Source organism: Heteronotia binoei, chromosome 6 (genome assembly GCF_032191835.1).
Source record: "Heteronotia binoei isolate CCM8104 ecotype False Entrance Well chromosome 6, APGP_CSIRO_Hbin_v1, whole genome shotgun sequence".
NCBI lineage: Eukaryota > Metazoa > Chordata > Lepidosauria > Squamata > Gekkonidae > Heteronotia > Heteronotia binoei.
In genome coordinates, this window is record NC_083228.1 from 23,378,487 (window position 1) to 23,398,813 (window position 20,327).

Consider the following 20,327-nt stretch of genomic DNA (forward strand, 5'->3'; position numbering starts at 1 on the left):
GCACACACCTTAAAGTGATGCACCTCGAGATGTTGACATCAGAAGTAAATAGCCTTATAAAACATTTTAAAAGGTGTGTTACTTAAATGTCTTTGTTTTGAGACAGCACCTGTGATGTATGTATTCAGTATCTGATTTTCTGTATATTGTTTTGATTGTTTAGCAAAATATTATCTCCTTGGCATATTGGAAACAATCAGTGACATGTTTGCATTTTAGATTGAATTCTGGAAGATTTGAGCTTTCTGAAGTTTGTCCAGATTGAGAGATGTTTAAGGAGATTGGAGAGAGAAGATGTAATTTACTTTAGGCTCAAACTGTATATTCACAGCTAGTTTTAGTTAGCCAGCTCTCAATTGGTGTGTGTTACTCTGTTACTTGAAACTTGAAGTCTTATTTGTGAATCTGTTTGTTGAGGCAAGCTTAGAGCAGAAGAAAGGAAAACTTCACATTAAGGGAAATGCAAGTTCCTAAGATTGAGTTATATACAAAAAAGTTGGCAAAAGGGGTTCCCTGTAAGAGGTTCAGTATCTTTTTTATTTTTTGCTGTTGGCTTTTTCCAGTTTCTTTTGTTTAACTGTTTTAACAAAGCACTGAAGAGGAAAATATTACAATTCTGCTGGATGTTGTTGTGGCACAGAGTAAAAAACAATAGTTTTTGTCATTGAGACTGGTATAGGCTTAAAATGTGAAATCTCTTGCATATAACAGAATTGGGCTTTCTCTCTTGGGTTGTGAAGTGCCTTACAATTATACTTTGTTATAGAGCCTGTTAAATAATGGTTTTGGCTGCTGGTCAAACGACTGTTCAAAAGTGCCAGGCAGAGTGTTGCACAGACAATTGCACAGCTGCCTTTCTTGTGTTCTTCAGATACTGGAAAAACGAGCTGTTTAAATGGAACCTGCACACAAAGGCCAGCAGCAGGACTATAGCTGTAGCTTTAAGGTGTGGTAGGCAGGGCTGCTAAGAAATTAGATTCAAACATAATCACCAGCTAAATTTACTAAGTCCATGTTTATGTGATTTTGTATTATAGGTTTAATGATGTATTTGTATGTTGGTTTTAATGGCTTTTATTTTAATTTGTATGTTTTAATTTGTTAGCACCCTTGGTGGCTCCATGGCAGCAGAGAGTGGGATATTTTTTTGTATATTTTTGTGCATGTGCGTGTTTGTACCTGGAAGTCATGTTGACCTGTGGTGTGTGACCTCTACTGGGGGCCTGGAGGATATTCAGAAAGGTGGCTGAATAGAACCTGCCCCTGCTTCCTGACTGGGTATTTCAAGAAGTCTTCCATCCAAGTGCTAACCACAGGACTTTACTTAACTTCTGGGATCTGATGAGATCAGGTTTGCCTGGGTTATTCAGGTCAGGGCAACTATTTGATTTAATATACAAGAGTGTATTCTGCTCTATACTATTTTTCATTGATCTTTGAAACAAAAAGGCTTCTGTTGATCTTTTATGGTAAGAACTAGGGATGGGCATGACCCAGAAAAATGGAGGTTCAAACCAGGACAAACCCTCCCCCACTTCTGTGAAATGGTTCTGGTTTGTGATGTTTGTAGATCTTTCCTCCCTCCTTTCCTCTGGGGAGCAGCTCCTTGAGGCCAGCAGAATGGAAAAGCAGGGGGATCTTCCAAAACCCATTTAAAGGAAACTCATGAAAGCTTATACCCTGCCACAAATGTTGTTTGTTTTTAAGGTGCTACTGGACCTGAAGGGACAGTTTGACTGCCTTTATCTTTCAACACAAGTGCCATGTTCCAAGAGTATTGTGCAGCAACAAGTTTCAGGACGCATCTGCTAGCTGTATAAAGATTTTTGGGATGGGGGAACTCCAACTACTCAGAGGCCGTCCAAGAACGTGTGTGTGTGAATTCATCTGGTTATAGATGGTTCGGCAGCTGCCACTGACAAACCAAGTAAAGAATACCCAGACGCAAAGGTGTCAAATCTCAGTTCATAGTCTTAATGTTTTTGTTCTTCCATCTATGTCCCTTTTATGCTGGAAGAGGCACCAGTCCTAGAAGAGGAGGCAGCAGGTTGCAGTTTTTTGTTTTTGTTTGACCTTCTGTTCAGATGCAGCTGAATAGAGTATTGATTGTTTAACTCCAAAGGGATCTGTTGAGGCTGGGTGAGTGGGCATCATCGTGGCAGATGAGGTTCAATGTGGCCAAGTGCAAAGTAATGCACATCGGGGCCAAGAAGCCCAGCTACAAATACAAGTTGATGGGTTGTGAACTGGCAGAGACTGACCAAGAGAGAGATCTGGGGTTGTGGTAGATAACTCACTGAAAATGTCAAGACATTGTGTGATTGCAATAAAAAAGGCCAAGGCCATGCTGGGAATTATTAGGAAGGAAAATTAAAACAAATCAGCAAGTATCATAGTGCCCCTGTATAAATCAATGGTGCGGTCCCATTTGGAATACTGTGTACAATTCTGGTCACTGCACCTCAAAAAGGATATTGTAGCATTGGAAAAAGTGCAGAAAAGGGCAACTAGAATGATTAAAGGTTTGGAACACTTTCCCTATGAAGAAAGGTTAAAACGCTTGGGGCTCTTTAGCTTGGAGAAACATCAGCTGCGGGGGAGACATGATAGAGGTTTACAAGATTATGCATGGGATGGAGAAAGTAGAGAAAGAAGTACCGTATTTTTTGGACCATAAGACGCACTCCCCCCCCAAAAAAAGTGGGGGAAAAAGTGTGTGCGTCTTATGGAGCAAAGGGATGATAGGACGTACCTTCCTCCGGGGGGGGGGGGGGGCGATCCGCTGCCTCCGCCTCCGATCCCGGCGCTTCCCCCGCGCCTGCCTGGCTCCAGCTCTGCTTCCAGCAAGCGCTGGGATCGCTCCACACTGCCCCCACCGCAAACCCAGCGCTTCGTGAGCGCCGGCTGCGGAGGGGACAGCGTGCTTCCTCTGTGCCTGTCTGCCTGGCTCCAGCTCTGATGCTTAAAGCAAGCGCCAGGATCGCTCCCTCCGCCCTCCGATCCCGGCACTTGCTTTAAGCATCAGAGCTGGAGCCAGGCAGACAGAGATGGAGGAAGCACCTGCCCCCTCCGCAAACCCAGCGCTTTGCGAGCACTGGCTGCGGAGGGGGCAGCGTGCTTCCTCCGTGTCTGCCTGGCTTCATCTCTGATGCTTAAAGCAAGCACCGGGATCAGAGGGCGGAGGGAGCGATCCTGGCACTTGCTGTAAGTGTCAGAGCTGGAGCCAGGCAGACAGGCATGGAGGAAGCACGCTGCCCCCTCCGCAGCCGGCGCTCGCGAAGCGCTGGGTTTGCGGTGGGGGCAGCGTGGAGCGATCCCAGCGCTTGCTGGAAGCAGAGCTGGAGCCAGGCAGGCAGGCGCGGGGGAAGCGCCGGGATCGGAGGCGGAGGCAGTGGATCGCCCCCCAGGAGGAAGGTGCGTCCTATGGTCCGGAGCGTCTTATGGACCGAAAAATACGGTACTTTTCTCCCTTTCTCACAATACAAGAACTTGTAGGCATTCAGTGAAATTGCTGAGCGGTTGGGTTAGAACGAAAAAAGAGAAGTACTTCTTCACCCAAAGGGTGATTAACATGTGGAATTCACTGCCACAGGAGGTGGTGGCGGCTACAAGCATAGCCAGCTTCAAGAGGGGTTTGGATAAAAATATGGAGCAGAGGTCCGTCAGTGGCTATTAGCCATAGCATATTATTGGAACTGTCTGGGGCAGTGATGCTCTGTGTTCTTGGTGCTGGGGGTGGGGGGCAAAGTGGAAGGGCTTCTAACCCCACTTGTGAAACTCCTTTCTTTTTTTGGCCACTGTGTAACACAGTGTTGGACTGGATGGGCCATTGGCCTGATCCAACATGGCTTCTCTTACATTCTTATGTTCCTAGCCAGTGTGACTCTGCACTTATAGTATTGTAGTGGGCTGTAAGAATGCTTGCAAAGAAACTTTAGACATAATTAACATGAGGTGCTGAGGGTAGGACAGGGCTAAGACTGATACTTTAATCCAGTCCTGGAATGTGCTCTGTCCAAGCAGGGCTACAAAGTATCTCTCCCTGAGACTCAATTCTGCTTGCAAATCACAGGTTCATTTTGCATGCCTGTTTGCCTGAAAAATCATTTAAAGGGCTTGACAGTGTACTTCCAGGTAATAAGTGAAGCTAGACCACAGCCTCAGGCTGGTTCAGGTTCTCGATTCCCTGGAAAGGTTAGTGATGCCAACACAGATCCCTGCCTTCAGTTTAACAATGCATTTATCAGATTATATTAATGCTGAATTAAGTGAGCAGGTAAGTGCAAGATAATTGTGTATAATATTGTCCACTGTAAAAAAAAACCCAGTGGTTTTGAATTCCATTGAACCTCAAACAGTGGAAGATTTATGAAATTTAGGCTGAACAAAGTTTGGTTCCGGCAGCACTTTAAGACCAACAAAGTTTTATTCATGGTATATGCTTTCATATGCAAGCATGCTTCTTCAGATACATAGAAAAAGCTTATACCTGGAATAAAACTTAATTGGCCTTAAAGGTACCAGGGGCCTCAAACTTTGTTCCGCTGCCTCAAAGCAACACGACTACCCACCTGAAGCAATTTAGGTTTTCCAGTTAACTTTCATCTGTTCCTGGGATTTGGATTTTTTATTTAGGTTTTCATTGGACATGCTTCAGAACTACTATTGTAAACTGCCTAGAACCAAGAGGAAAGGTGAGGTTAAAAAGTTTTAACAAATAATAAATAAATAAAACAATAAATCTACCTCAAAATGCAGCTTCCCCCATTCAAGTTCAACAACAATAACCTATCAAATTAGCAGAAAAAATAAGCTCCACAAGAGAGAAATCTGAGAATTAAAAAGAGAATAATAATATTTGGTCATATTGTCTTGCAGTTTCTTCAACTATATACACCAAATAAACCAAATCACCTCCCAGGAGAAGGCTTTCTTAGAAGAAGTCCCAAGCTGGTGAGAGACAGTGTTAAAATTTATTAGAGGGAGGAAGCTTTTGTTAGCTGTATGTGAGATGATGGTTGTTACTGATTTAACCAGTTAAGAGACAGGTAGCACCCAAAATGCCTCTTAATTTGTTAGCAACCCTGCTAAATTACTTTCCTGCCTGGTTTCCCCCCCCCCCCAAAGAAGCAAAGAAACTTGTATAAACCCTGTCACCTTGCCTTGATCCATATCAGAAAGCTGGTTTTTATTCATCTAAACTGCTTTTCAGAGGGTTGGCATTTTCTAACGTAGGAGCCCAGTTTTAGTTGGCCAGAAGCAAAACTTGTTGTGGTAATCACTTTTATTTATTTGCCTTATTCACGTAAGCGGTATGGAATTCTTGAACTTGTTAATGCCACTTTTAGGTGGCTGGTGTAGGTGGGAGACAGTTGTTGGAACATGTTTGAGGTGAATGTAAATAGGTTATGCATATACTTAATTATGTGCAGTCTGTCTCCAGCAGACTCTTGCGTACATTTGCTGAAACCTATTCTGTACAGAAATGAAGGCCGTAGGAAATACTTGAAAGAACTGGAGTGTTGCCAGCACCTGTTTGGAATTGAAAACAGCCATCTGGTGATTTAAAGCATGGTTCACCAAGCTACCATGGCAACCAAGTATTAAATAGAAGCTAGCTCTTTGAGTTTAGAAAAACAAAATCCTCATTGTAAGAATGTGACTCTTTAATCCTGAACATACTGCTAAAGCACATAAACTAAAATAATGTTACTAGGTAGCAAGATGGTCTCTGGAGCATTGCAGCCCCACTACATTGTAGTAGATTGCAGACTGGAAATTAACTTTCCCAGCGTAAGGTAATACACTGCAGGTTTTCATAGGAGCCTTTTTATCTTTCCTACATGTCCTTGGTCACTATAATGTTTGGATCAGCCAAAAATGCTTGAGTTAGATGAATGAAAAGAATTATATGCCTGTCCTTCCAATAGGAGTGGGCAGCTTTTTAAATTTTTAGACATAAACAACCATGCCTCAAAGGTGTCGGGTTAATATCTTTTATTAAAAAAATACTTTAAAGCATGCCTTTGAAGGATAAAACATGCTGCAATGTACTAGTAGCACCATTCTGAGTAGTCACGGCACCTTCGGCTGTCTTGGTGGCCAGTTAAAACTTGTAGTCTCCACCAGCCCTGCTCCAGTTATTTATTTACTTGATTTATTCTCCATCCTTTCACAACCTCAGAGTCATGAACCCTCACACCACAAAAGGAGAGCCTAAGAATTACTGCAAAAGTTATCATGCAACTTAACATCTGTCAGACATTTCATCAGACGTTAAGTGATTTGTTTATTTTTATCTCTGAGTAACCAAGATGATTTATCCTCTGAAGAGGCTCACATGGTTCTCCTCTCCATTTTATCCTCTCAACAATACTGTGAAGTGGGTTAGGCTGAGAGTGTGTAACTGGCCCATGTTTTCCCAGCAGGCTTCCATGGCTGAGCAGGGATTCATGTGTGTAGTATAGCCAGGAGATCCTACAATTGTCTGGCTGCCAGAAGTTCTAGCTTTTTAGTGTCATCCAGGATGCACCATGAGGAGGTGAGCTAGAAGGCTACCAAGGCCAAGCAAAATTGGTGGTCTTGTATGTCTGGGACTGTTGAAGCTGCCTTGACTGTTCAATTCCCCCTGTCTATAACCTGATAAACACCAGTGAGGAGCCCTCAGGAATTGGCTTGCCACATAAAATATGGAAAACAGCTAATACAATATGAACAGACTTCGACAGTTGTGAAGACCTATTGTTTAAATGGGGCAAAATACCAGAACCTGAATGTGATTGTGGTGCAGCCCTCCAGGCTATATTCCATCTGTCACAGGAATGTAAGCATCATGCTTTCCAGGGAGATGTGAACTCTTTGAATTCTCCCCAGCTGCAACTGAGTGCACTGAAAAATCTAGATGTTAGTATTTAGAAGGATTGCCTAATTGGTCTGCATACCTGTTGTATCAACTTGATTACATATTTTGTATCATTATATACTTCCTGTGTGTAACTGCCATATGATAAATAATAAATAAACAGCAGGGATTCAAATCTGGGTCTCCCCATTCTTACTCTAACAGTCCAGCACACTAACCACCTAGTAGGGTTGCCATTCCCCAGCTGGAAGCAGGGATCCCCTGGTTTTGTGGGCTCCTACCATCCACAAAATTCCATCCCCAAACAGTGACATCACTAGAAATAAATGCAACATGCTTGTGTCAGCTGGAAGTGAAGTAGACATGTTGGTGACAACACTCAGGCTTCTGGGGGGCAAAACTCTATGGTTTGAGACTGATTTTACTATAGAGTTTTGCCCCAAAACCAGAGCGTTACTCCTGTCATTGGCATGCCCATGTCACTTCTGGGTGATGTAAGCATGTTGTGTGATAACACTTCTGGCTCCCAAAATGCCTCTCAATCCTCCCACCAGTGTTTCCAACAGAACCGGCAACCACTACACCATTGTGGCTCTAAGATGGCAAGTTAGGACGTCATAGGGAAAAATTGGGCTGAATTTTGGTTTGTCTGAAGTTCATCATTACTGCAGTGATAACCCCTACACCTTTTGTGATATTTTGTTTCAAATGCAAAGGTGGTGGAATAGTGGGATTTGGCAATGTAATTTTTTAAATTATCAAGAAAGCACAAGGATCACAGCAGAAACTAAAAATATAAACTCAAAGTATAAAATGTTCTGAGCCTATGAAAACATGAAATGGCTGGGCATTGCACGTTTCTCCTTCTGAGTCTACTCAGATCGGCAATAGCTTTTCAGTGTAGTTATCCCCCTTTGACTGTGGGTTCCCAGGTTAGAGTACTCACTAGGAAACAGTTTGCTAGTCCATTCAGCAGAGACAAGATGACTCAAAGCAACAACTCTTCATTTGCAAGGAGACAATTCCAGCATACAACAGCTTCAATTGGCCATACAAACGCTAGAAAGTGAAACTACTTCAGCTCCACTGCATTGAAATATCCTGCAGCATAGACAGTGTTGTGGAAAACGCAGAATGGTGGTCCGGGTCACGTCGCCTTGCTCTCAGTCGGGTCCATGAGCTCTCCTGCTTGCAACCCCCCCTGAGTCTGGCAGGGGGAGGGGTGACATGGATGTGACACCCCCAAAGAGGCCCTGGAGGGGTCTCTTTTTGGCATGGGGCTTTTACAGCAAGACGGGCGCAACAGCAGTTGCTCCTGTTCTTTCTGTATGCTCTGAAGCTTTCCCTGTCATGATCGCCATTACAGCAACAAGAGGTGAACGCCCTATCGCTTGCTTTTCTTCTCTTCAATAAGCTTTTGATCTCTCACCCCTCTATCTCAAGCATGACAACTCTACAATGCAAGTAAGTTGGCTTTCAATCGCCAATGGCTAATGGGTCGTTTTTACATTTCAATAAACTGGCAGTTCAAAGGAAGGGAAAGAAATCGATACCTCTAATTTCCCTGTGATTTAGGCCGTGAAAAGCTAAAGAACATCTCTAAGTACTGGAAACAATTTGAATTAATCTGAGTATGGATACTTAAATCGAACCAGATCATAATTGGATATTTGTTAAAGAGACTATTATTCGGCTGCAATATGGTCTGAACAAAATGAGATACTTGTTAGAGGGATTTCTCCTTGTTGTCTGATTTGAAATTAATACGCTAACATTTTTTTTTTAACTTTAAACATTTTATTAAGGCATAAAAGTAGCTTACAATCCATAGCGCAAGAAGTTTACCGTCAAGATTAACAGAAATAACATCGTAAGCTTAATAGACAGAATACAGAGCAAAAATAACCTTTAAAAACAAAATACAAACTGAAGGTAATAGTAATTATAATTATAATAACACAGTATTTGAAAATAAAATAAGATCAGGGAAAGGAAAAAGGAAGATATAATACACTTTAAATAACTTGAAATTAACTTGTTAAGAGAATTTTATAGCAAAAGGAAATCTTTATACATTTTATTTTTAGAATAAGAGTTAGCATAAAATGGATCGGTGTCAAGCTTTTATACGCTAACATTTAAAACTCCAGTTGGAGGAAACTGGGAAGGATGGAAGGATGGACTATTCAACCTACTTTTCAACCTGAGCTACTTTTCAACCTGAATTAATGGACTGAGTTTGCTGACAGAGAAAAATGGCTTTGCTAAGCAAAATTTTTCACAAATATATTTTAAGCAGTTTGAAGTCTCTGAGGTAAGATCTTGGTTTATTGACAGAGTTGGTTAAGAAGCAAATGGGAGCCTTTGTGCTGAAAGCTAGTGAAATCTCAAATCTACATGAGCAGAGAACCCGGTGACTTCTGTGGAATTGAAATGGGAGAGCGACTCATTGGGAAATGAACAAAAGAAAATCAAAATGGAACCCTATGGCGTAATTAAAAAGACCGGAAATGGAGACTGATTCAGGTGAGGTCAAGAGGAATAAAGGCTGTGGAATTTTTCCCACTTTCTTCGAGAAGGATGACTGCATTAAGAAGTAAGAAGATGCATTTTAACCAGAAAATCATGATGTGGAAATCTTTCAGAAAGAGCCTCCTGAATTATATTTTTCTCAGTGGATAGTTGGATATGGACTTTGTAAGAAAATCTGATATGTGATATTAGAAGGGTAAGTGAGATTCCTTTTTTCTTTTTTGGGCTACAGTAAGTTGTCTTGTTTAAAATAATATGGATATAAAAGCTAAAGGACTAAAAAGTCTTTGAAAATAATTTTATGCAAAAATAGTTAACTTAGATTAAGCTTTTAAGAAGGCAGCGTAATTACTTGATAAATTGGTGAACTTGTCTTTAACAGATAATGGTATTAGCATTTTATGTTTGTTATTGATATGGGTAATCCTACAAGTTAATCTATAACTCTTAAGAAGGTAGATATTGTAATTATTTTGTTAATTAGTAGATCTAATGTTTGTTTGAAGAAATTGTCTATAATAAGATAGATAAATTATTGTGCTCTTATTTCTAATCTGTCAAGTATAAAGATATTGGTCACAAACCATATTAAGGAGAGAGAAGGTGCATATTAGTTACAATTCAGGAGATAGATTTCTTCTTAGTAAGAAGGGTTTCCTGAAATGTTCTTATCTTGGTGGGTAGTTGGGTATGGAACTCTCAATAAGAACAGGCATGTGATTTTTATTTTTGGGTTGTAATAAGTTGTTTTTTTCTAGCCCAATAGGAATATAAGAGTTGGATTAATTGTTAAAAAGGCAAACAGCACAGTTGTTATGTAAACTGGTAGATTTGTCTTTATATGCCTCCCAGGAAAAACTGTTTATATTGAGATACATAATACTGTGTTGTATTTTTCTTTTAGCTTCTTAAGGATAAAGATATGAATTTTTTGTGTCTATGTTAATGAGGATAGTGTTAAACTAACAAACTAGTCTGTGTTTTTAACATGGTTAAGCCAAAGCAGCTAGTTCCGTGTTGAGATCGCTCTGACTTGTTTATACTTATATGTGTTGAAGAACTGTTTAGACTTGCATTCTAAATAATAGTTTAGTGAAAATGTTTTATAATGAAAGATAAAGATGGAAAAATAAATGGAGAATTCTATACTTGCAGGTAGAACGAATTGGATATTTTATTTGGAGGTAGAATTAAAATTGATATTAAATTTGTATTTTTTCCTGCTTTTTTCCATTCTGTATATGCCCTCCCCCCCCCCTTTTTTGTATCTATGCTTACTCTTCTTTCTTTTGTAGTTAAAACCAATAAAAATGATAAAATCCTGGAAAACACAGAATGGATTTTTCATTAAGGTATCTATCCTCAGTTAGACTACTCCCAGAGTAGTCTGTCTAGGTGCTGAGACCTTAATGGAAAATGCATTCTACATTTCTTTGCAGCTTTGCAAACCCAGAGGAGCTTTGTGTTGAATCAGGTAAAGACAAGGTAGAAGGAGCTGGGAACTTCAGCAGGGCAGCTTGGGAGAGCTTCGAAGGGTGAGGACAGGAGGGGGGTGGGGAGAAAATTCGTGGGCCTAATTAAAGCCCTGGGCGGGCTGGTTGCATTCTGTGGGCTGCAAGTTTGATACTCCTGATTTAGATAATATTTATGTAGCTTATGTTTTTATGATTTTTTTTACGTGCCTGTTGCCCTGAGTGGGTCTCTGGAGAGGCAGCAGACAGACTTTCTAAATAAAATGTTTGAGAGTATACTTTTTATCCAAATGGTTTTGCGGGTCAGAATGTTCAAGTAATTGATGGTGCTGTTTGCGCATGCGCTATATGGCTTACAAGAGACAAGGTCAAGGATCTGAGACTGCTTGATACGTAGGCAGAGATAGAAGAAGCTGTACTTTTGCCAACTACGTTTTGATAAATAACCATATTTGTTTACCTTAGTGCATTACTAGTAGTCTTTGTGATTGCTGCTGTTTACCTGAAATGTCAACAGTCTTCATTTATTAAGTTGTTTTCTGGCAAGCTGGAAAGGAATTACCTTTTGAGTTCCATGCAACAGTATTCTGTATAGCAAGTAAAGTGTCCCACATTTTCATGCTTCCCGTAAAATTCATCATGAGCCTCTGTAGGTTGTCCGTAACCCACTTGTTGCCGCTCATCAGCCCATTAAACTTCTAAAGCTGTACATCAAAGCCTCTAGGCACTATCTCGAGTGCAAGGGTATTCCTGTAGGAATGGCAAATAGGAAATTTACTATGGACTGTAATAGAGGTGGTGAAGGAAGATGCCATCAAGTCACAGCTGATGTTCCAAGGTGGTTTGCCATTGCCTGCCTTTGTGTCATGACTCTAGTATTTCTTGGAAGTCTTCCATCCAAATACTAGTCAGGGCCCACCTTACTTAGCTTCTGAGATCTGATGAGATCAGGCTAGCCTGGGCTATCCAGGTCAGTGCATAATAGAGGTAATCTGTGTTAATCTATTGGAGAAGGGGATGGGACTCACCTTTCCTAATATTTGTACTTTTTGTTAAAAAGCTTTTGTAGATAGTCTTGAAAAACAATAAGAAATGTGGACAAAGGGCAATTCTATCCTCAAACAGTCCTGAGGTTGTGTGCTACTATGTATTGACAGCAAACTGAGTTTGCTAATTATTTGACTGCAGAGAGGATTTGAGGAGTCTTGCATATTGCAAATTAGGGAGGGAAGAGATGCATAAAAGCCTAAGTCCAATGTTACATTTAGGCCTTGGATTTCAGGGATCCTGGGCATGCTTAAGTTTGTCTTGGGTTGTGGCTGAAATATGTAACTTTTGCTGGGGTGGGAGTTCACATTGTTGTTTCATTTGGACTGGCCAGATATATGACAACAGTAGTACTGGGAAGCTGAAGTGGTTGTTCTTGGGTGATCTTGTGGGAGTCAAAGGATGCCTTTGAACTGACTGGAAGAAAAGTCACTCTTTCCTTTCCCATGCCTTTTGTTTTTCCTCGACTGTTAAGGCTGCATTGTACGTGCATTGTTTGATTAATGTGTGACTTTTGTCAAACCTAAAATATTTGTTTTTCAACAGGTTGGTCTTCGGTATGCTGTATCCTGCTTATTATTCATACAAAGCGGTAAAGACAAAAAATGTGAAGGAATATGTGAGTATTTATTACTCTTTAAAGTTCTGACATGTTTTCATTTTGATTGGATAATGTTAAGGCACAGTCAAGTCATGCAGACTCTTGCCTAGGCACAAACATCCACAGTAGTTTCTAACAGCAACTGACCCACATTCACCCAGTGAGTTTTGTGGCACAGCAGAGCTTCAAACCTGGGTCTCCACTTTCATCTTCCACATTTCAACCACTATACCACACTGGCTCTCCTCCCTAAATATGCTGTCCATAACCTTGGACTATACAAGCTGAAGCATTAGTTAACACAGATCAAGCAGACACTCAAGGCACATCTAGCTTCCTATTTATTGTTGACCTAGCATTTAAGTTGGGATGGATGCAAGCAGGTTTGATCAAAAAGCTTTGTAAACTGCACATAGGGTTCTGTCATCTTTTTTGTGAAAAAAAACCCCATGCTACTCAAAATGGATCTGCTTGAATGGCCCCCGGCCAAGTGTGTTGGTGGTAGAGAAGTATGCTTCCTGGGGAATCTGTAAAATGAGCTACATCCCCTAGCTGCTCAATAAACTTCAGTTGGTTAATGGCTGAGAAATGCCCTGCACCCCAGAATTTCATGTTAGAACTTCATTAAAAGGGTGTTGGGGTTTTATATATGCTCCGTGAGTGCCACAATGGTTTTTACCAGCTTCTGTTAACTAACAAGGGAAAAGCAGTTTAGGCATGACTCATTTTACAGACAGGGAGCAATTTGGTGCCCTACAAAGGCAAATAACACAAAGGAGGAACAAAAGGTGCACCAATTCACGCTTCAGCTAGAGAATCATGTCTAGGAATGCAAAGAATGACCAAAGCTCAGAGAGCAAAAGGGAATGGATTCTGTCTACCCTTTGGAGTAGACCCACAACATGGTGGTCAAAGAGGGATTCCATATTGTCTGGCCATGAGGAAGAAGCACTTGGTTGCTCTTGGCCATTTCGTCTTAAGCCACGAAGGACAAAGCCATTCTTGTTTACACCTGAACTCCATCTTGAGCATAGACTGCTGATGTTTGCAATGGGGAAAAATCCCACACAAGGGAACTGAGGTAATGATCTACTTCTGACTGTTTGAAACTGCAAGAAGAAGTAGCCTATCTTAAGCTAACATCTTTTAAGGTATATAGGTGGCTTAGGGAAAGGTGAATGTGGTTTTACTCTTTGGTTCTTTGCTAAATTTGCTGTTGTAGGAAAATAAATCAGAGCTCTTTTGTTAATTTCATTTTCTTTTGAATGCTTTATTTTGAACTCTGTGACGCTCAGTTTGCTCCAGTTGATTATATTTATCCAGAGAGAGAGAGAGAGAGAGAGACTCAAAGGAGTGGGCAGCATGTAAGCCTCTCAGTCTATGCAAATGAAGCTGCCACTCCCTAGGATCACCAAAGAAAAGAGAGCTGGAAAGTGCCCAACCAAAGCCTCTGATGGCAGCACAAGAAAGGAGCCTGAGATCAGACCGGTCAGGTGGGGATTTCCTCTGATACGGTGTGTCGTGCCACTGTCTATTCAGAGAGATTAAGGGGAGCCAGGCTGGACAGAGATTCAGTCGGCTGAGCAGCTTTCTCTTCCTTAGATGAGGGAACAGGCTCTTGTAAGGGCCAATACTCCACAGGTTCAATTAGTATTGGAAAGTGTGGGATTGTCTAATTTCCTGGACAGCCTTTCCATTCTAGAAGTTAACTGAATGTGATCTTTCAAAACAGCAAATCACCAGCTGTTTCACAGTAGAGCCTTGTTAAACTTCACTAAGAAAAGAATATCTAAGAATATCTAAATAACCAACCCGTCTCACACAAATAGCTGTTTGAAGTAGTTACGATGTTGTCAGAGGCTTGTTCACCACCACCAGGTGTGTCTGTTGAAAATAAAAAATATGTGACTCTGCCTCTACGAGAAGCAATGACTGATGATCTGAGACCAATGTCCAAGAAGGGATATACACCCCCATAACTAATAATATGGACAGGGCAAAGTAGTCATTAAAATGAGAGTAAGCTAAAATTTCCATGCTTGGGCTTTTAATGTTGTGTTTATTCCCTGCAAGTTCAGAGATTGACTAGTGTGGACAGGGGGATATTGATCTCTCTTCCTTTTACTGCTTCTGTTACTCACTTTCAAGTAGTAGAAGCAGGGCTCAAAATCAGGGTATCCATTGCTGAGAATGTTATTATATAATGCAGCAGCAGACAAGGTTCTCTGATACTGTGTTTCCAGTAAAGATTTCTTGTTTTGCTAGATTTGTTATATTCATTTATTTATTTTGCCCGATTTATATCCCGTCCTCTCTGCCAGAGCAGGCTCAGGGCGGCTTACATGTTTATGTTTGCCATGTCTGTTTTTACTTTCTCCTTACTTGGTGGCTGTTTGCCCCTTTTAACACTGCTGACCCTTTTATCATTGGCTGCCTGTTCCTCCTGTGGGAAAGATCCATTGCAATATGAGAGTTGTGGGTTGTTGTTCATGGGCTATGGGGGACCACACTATAGCTTTGCATTTGAATTACACATTATCTTAATGGGAGTGTCTGACAAGTCCAGAGTCTAAAATTACCTTCCTGTGCTGCTGATTGGATCTAACAGCCCAGTCCTAAACAAATTTACTCTGATCTAGGTCCATTTATTTTAGAGGGTTTAAACAGGAATAACTCTGCATGGGATTATACTGAAAGACTCACCGTTCTTCAAAAAGCTGATTGCAAAACTAATTCCACCTTTAAAAAAAAAAGTCTACAACCAAATTTTCTTACAGCCTTCATAAAATGCCAACAAGTTAGGTAGAGTAGATAGCGTGTCCTTGGAGGTGCGATTATGCAGGAACTACCTACCTTCTCAGTCCTTGGCTGTTGTCTATAGGAGAGTCAACACATGTCAGCTGTTATTCAAGGTAGCTGACAAATCCTCAGGCTACAGAGATCAAAGGTTGTTGGTTCTTGTGACCTGTTTGGACATTCTAAAAGATTAAATGTTTGAAGCGTATAGAATTGTTCTTATGTGTGAGTGTGGACTGCAGTTGTATTTGACCCTTTCCTCACAACGCGGGCGTTCCTTTAAATTCTCAAAAGGCAAGCAGTACCTTCCAGACTTCTAAAAACCATGGAGTTATATCCTACTGATGCTCCAGTGATAGAAAATCTTTCCCCAGCACTTTTAGGGACATGGTTGGTATCTATGAAATCCCTACAGGCCAAAAACTGTGCAGCTCAGAGAGCTGCACTGAGGGAACAGAATTGGGTGGGTTTGCTTCTCTTCCCCAGTTCTGTCAGCAGCATGCCTGTATGATATGACCATTTGTGTTTCTGGTCATTACTAGTAGAATTTTAACTATCAATCTACATAGATTAGATAGGAATCTGGGACATAAGGCAACCACACAGTGTCCATATCCTCAGTCTCATAATTGGAGATTGAAGATTAGATAAGGGATGTACACATAGTTAAAATGGTGCCACCTTCCCTATTTGTGCAGTTTGTGGGCCTAAATATTGTCTTTAACATGCCTTCTTTTGAAATCCTGACAACTCCTGCAATAGACCTATGTTCCTGCAAGGGAGAACAGCTATTCTAAAAAGGGCTAGAAATGGAACAAATGGTTTAGATGCTATAGGAAGAAGAAACAGGTGATATAATTTAAGGGGTGGCTGAGAATGTCTCAGCTTGGTTCCTTAAATAACTTAATTATGTTTTGGCTACGAATATTCTTAACTGTTAAGTAGCTTCAGATATTTTTCTTTATCAGTTGTCTGTGTATTGAGGAAAGAGGTAGGCATGAACTTCAGTCTGCTTTGGAAGCTGTGCTACATTAAATTTCTGCATGATATCCCACTATGATGCAAATGTTAATACTTCCATTTTGGTACTTTGCATGTTTGTTTCTTTTGCATAGTTGAATGAGGAATTGGGAGCTGAGGTGTGGGGAGGGGCAAGGTGGTAGGTAGCACTGGCAACACTTGGAACTGTTGACACTCCCCAACCAAGTGTGCTTCAGAAAGGGAAAAAAGTCAGAGCGGAAAGTGTGCCCTCTGTGCTTACTGCTTAAAGCTTCTTGCCGTCACCACTGTCCCCAACTGTTGATGGGGAATGGAGGGGGAATCTGTCCCGCCCATCCACCTTCACCAGTAGGTGGGTGGCTACAGCAAGAATAGATAGTTAAAAAGGTGTACTTCTTCCGTCAACCTTCCAAGCTCTGATGCCCAGCTGATTGGGGGTCTGGTCAGCAGAAGAGTTAAGAAAAGAGGAGGAACCAATTCAATAGAGAAAATGGAAGGGAGAAAATGGAGAAATTGAGGGGATGAGGAAGATGAGATTTCCCTTCTTCACAAATCTCACAGGTATCCCACTACTTACATGCAGCACTTCTGTCATTACTTTTATAAAATTTCAAGAAACTGGGTAGACGTTAGAGTTCTAGAGCCAAAGAAAATTTAACACCCAGGAGGATGAATGCTAGAAAATGTCCCAGGTGGTAAACAGCAACAAAGATGCTGTTAACAGAAAGGAAGAAGGCATTTTCATCCACCAATCTTGGTACCCAGCTCTGCAAAACACCCTACAGACTATAAATTGCAGAAAGTCACAGAACAACCAGCACATTACACAGAACAATCAGCACAGTCAACAACCATCTTCCTTATCTTCACACCCCTTCCAACCCTCCCAGCAATTAACACAGAACAGTGGTCACATTCAACAGCCAGTTTCCTTATCACTACCCTTCCAGGAAGCCCCACCAAACAATGGGCACATCCACAAACCAATTGCCCTTTCATCACACCCCCTCCAGCCTATAAATAGCAGCTCTCCAGCAGCCCTGGCCCCACTCAATGCACAGCAGCCAAGAAGGTCAGAGCGCCTGCTCCGGCTGCAACGCCACTGAGGATGTTCTCCGCAGCTGAGAACGAAACGTCTGGAAGGAAAACTTTCTCCAGTAGAACACGGCACTTGAGCCCGAAAGATTCTACAAACCCTAATGATGTTACTAGCCATGAAAACCTGAAATCTTTGATAGCAACAAAGATGGTTGAACTGTTTAGACCTGATAATATACTGGTGGATAACAAAATAGTTTTGTGAGGTCAGTAAACTTTGGAAGTGCTTGGATCAGTGAACCAATAGAGTTTTTATGTGAAATTCTTCTGAGAAACCTTTACAGAGTGAATAAACAACCTCCAGTTGCGCATTTTCCTTTTGACAGTTTTTTTTAACCTAATGCCCTGCAGCATCCTTACTCGGATTGGTAAATATATATTATTGCAACGACATAAAGTGGTATAGTACTACCCAGCTAAGTGTGACTTTTACATTGCACTGAATTACTTTTGCACTTCCTGAGTGAACTTGAGTGTCAAGATTGTATTGTCTTTATTCATATAGCAGGATATACACTTGATCTGGTTATCTCTGGGGTCAAAATGCATGGCATTTTCTTCCATACTTCAGAAATGGTTTTATTGGAAACAAATTAGAGTGGTGACTGGCAGTATAGAGATAGCTGGATGGATAAATGTTAGCTTTCTGAATAGAGGAAATTTACAGCCTAATCTTTCTAAATTGGGCTTCCTAATTTTTCAAGCAATAGGGTGTGCCAAAGTTTGAAGCTATTCTGGTTTAAGGAGTGATTGGAATAGAGCGTTTTTCATATGAAGGTTAGTACCAAGTTTGCTGCACAGAGAGCTAGATGTACTTCTGTCTTATTAAGCCTGTTTGTTGCCAAGGCAGCCCTCTGAAATCAAGGTGTGTAAAAAGACTCAAAAGATGGACTAAGCAGAAGTAGTATATCTGTTGTGAAACATAATTGTAGAAGTGTTCACTCCTTGTCCATAATTTTCAGTTCAATTTTCATTTCATTTGGAAAAAGCCTAAGGAAACCGAAGTGGCTCCATAAAGAGCTCTCTAAAGACTTTAGAAATAAAAAAGACTCCTTTAGAAATTGGAAGGAGGGTCTTATAACCAAGGATGAATATAAACAAATCACCAATGCTTGTAGATAAAAAGTTAGGAAAGCTAAAGCTCAGTATGAGCTTAGGCTGGCCAAAGATGCTAAAAACAACAAAAAAGGGTTCTTTTCTTATGTCCAGAGTAAGAAAAAGAGCAAGGACATGGTAGACTCATTGCGAGGGCAAGAAAGTGAAATTGTAACGGGTAATGAAGAGAGTGCGGAACTGCTCATTTCCTACTTTTCCTCAGTCTTCTCTTCTGAGAGAAACGGTGCTCAACAAGGCAAGAACAGAACATATAAGGAGGATATGAAGTTCCAACCTAGGATCAGCGTAGGGGTAGTACATAAACACCTAGTTTCTTTAAATGAAACTAAGCCCTCTGGGCCAGATGAATTGCATCCAAGGGTTCTAAAAGAGCTTGCGGATGTAATTTCTGAGCCTCTGGCTATTTTTGAAAATTCTTGGAGAACAGGAGAGGTGCCGGAAGATTGGAGGCGGGCGAATGTTGTCCCCATCTTCAAGAAGGGGAAAAAAGAGGATCCGGGTAACTACCGACCTGTCAGCTTGACATCTATATCTGGAAAAGTTTTAGAACAAATCATTAGTTGGTCCTGGAACATTTAGAAAAAATGGATGTGATTACTAAGAGCCAGCATGATTTTCTCAAGAACAAGTCATGTCAGACTAACCTGATCTCTTTTTTTTAAGTGACTACCTTGCTGGATCTGTAGACATCGTTTATCTTGATTTCAGTAAGGCTTTTGATAAGGTTCCACATACTATCCTTGTTGACAAGTTGGTAAAATGTGGTTTGGATCCTGTTACCATTAGGTAGGTCTGTAACTGGTTGACAGATCGCACCCAAAGAGTGCTTGTGAATGTTTCCTCATCCTCTTGGAGAGGAGTGACAAGTGGAGTGTCTCAGGGATCTGTCCTGGGACCTGTTTTGTTCAACATCTTTATCAATGATTTGGATGAAGGACTAGAGGGAATGCTTATTAAATTTGCATATAATACTAAATTGGGAGGGGTTGCAAACACAGAAGAAGACAGAAACAGGATACAGGATGACCTTGCCAGGCTGGAAAACTGGGCTAAAACCAATAAAATGAATTTTAACAGGGATAAATGTAAAGTTCTGCATTTAGGTAGGAAAAATCCAATGCATGGTTATAGGATGGGGGAGACTTGTCTTAGCAGTAGTATGTGCTAAAAGGATCTAGGGGTCTTAGTGGATCATACGCTGAACATGAGTCAACAGTGTGATGTGGTGGCTAAAAAGGCAAATGCAATTTTGGGCTGTATCAACAGAAGTATCGTGTCCAGATCACGTGATGTGATGGTATCGCTTTACTCTGCTCTGGTAAGACCTCATCTGGAGTATTGTGTTCAGTTTTGGGGACCGCATTTTAAGAAGGATATAGACAAGGTGGAACAGGTCCAGAGGAGGGTGACGAAGCTGGTGAGGGGTCTGGAGCCCAAGCCCTATGAGGAAAGGTTGAAGGAGCTGGGGATGTTTAGCCTGGAGAGGAGGCGGCTGAGAGGTGATATGATCACCATCTTCAAGTACTTGAAGGGCTGTCATATAGAAGATGGTGTGGAATTGTTTTCTGTGGCCCCGGAAGGTAGGACCAGAACCAATGGGTTGAAATTAAATCAAAAGTTTCTGGCTCAACATTAGGAAGAACTTCCTGACCGTTAGAGTGATTCCTCAGTGGAACAGGCTTTCTCGAGAGGTGGTGGGCTCTCCTTCCTTGGAGGTTTTTAAACAGAGGCTAGATGGCCATCTGACAGCAATGAAGGTCCTGTGAATTTAGGGGGAGGTGTTTGTGAGTTTCCTGCATTGTGC

The 20,327-nt window shown here is 41.3% G+C and overlaps 1 protein-coding gene across 1 annotated transcript in view; it reads left to right on the forward strand.

Moving 5' to 3' along the window:
- REEP3 (receptor accessory protein 3) overlaps positions 1-20,327 on the forward strand; it is a 58,122-nt gene that overhangs the window by 13,680 nt on the left and 24,115 nt on the right. Inside the window, exon 2 of the mRNA XM_060241115.1 lies at positions 12,460-12,532. Within this exon, the coding sequence (XP_060097098.1) occupies positions 12,460-12,532 (73 nt within the window). The remainder of the gene's footprint in view (positions 1-12,459; positions 12,533-20,327) is intronic.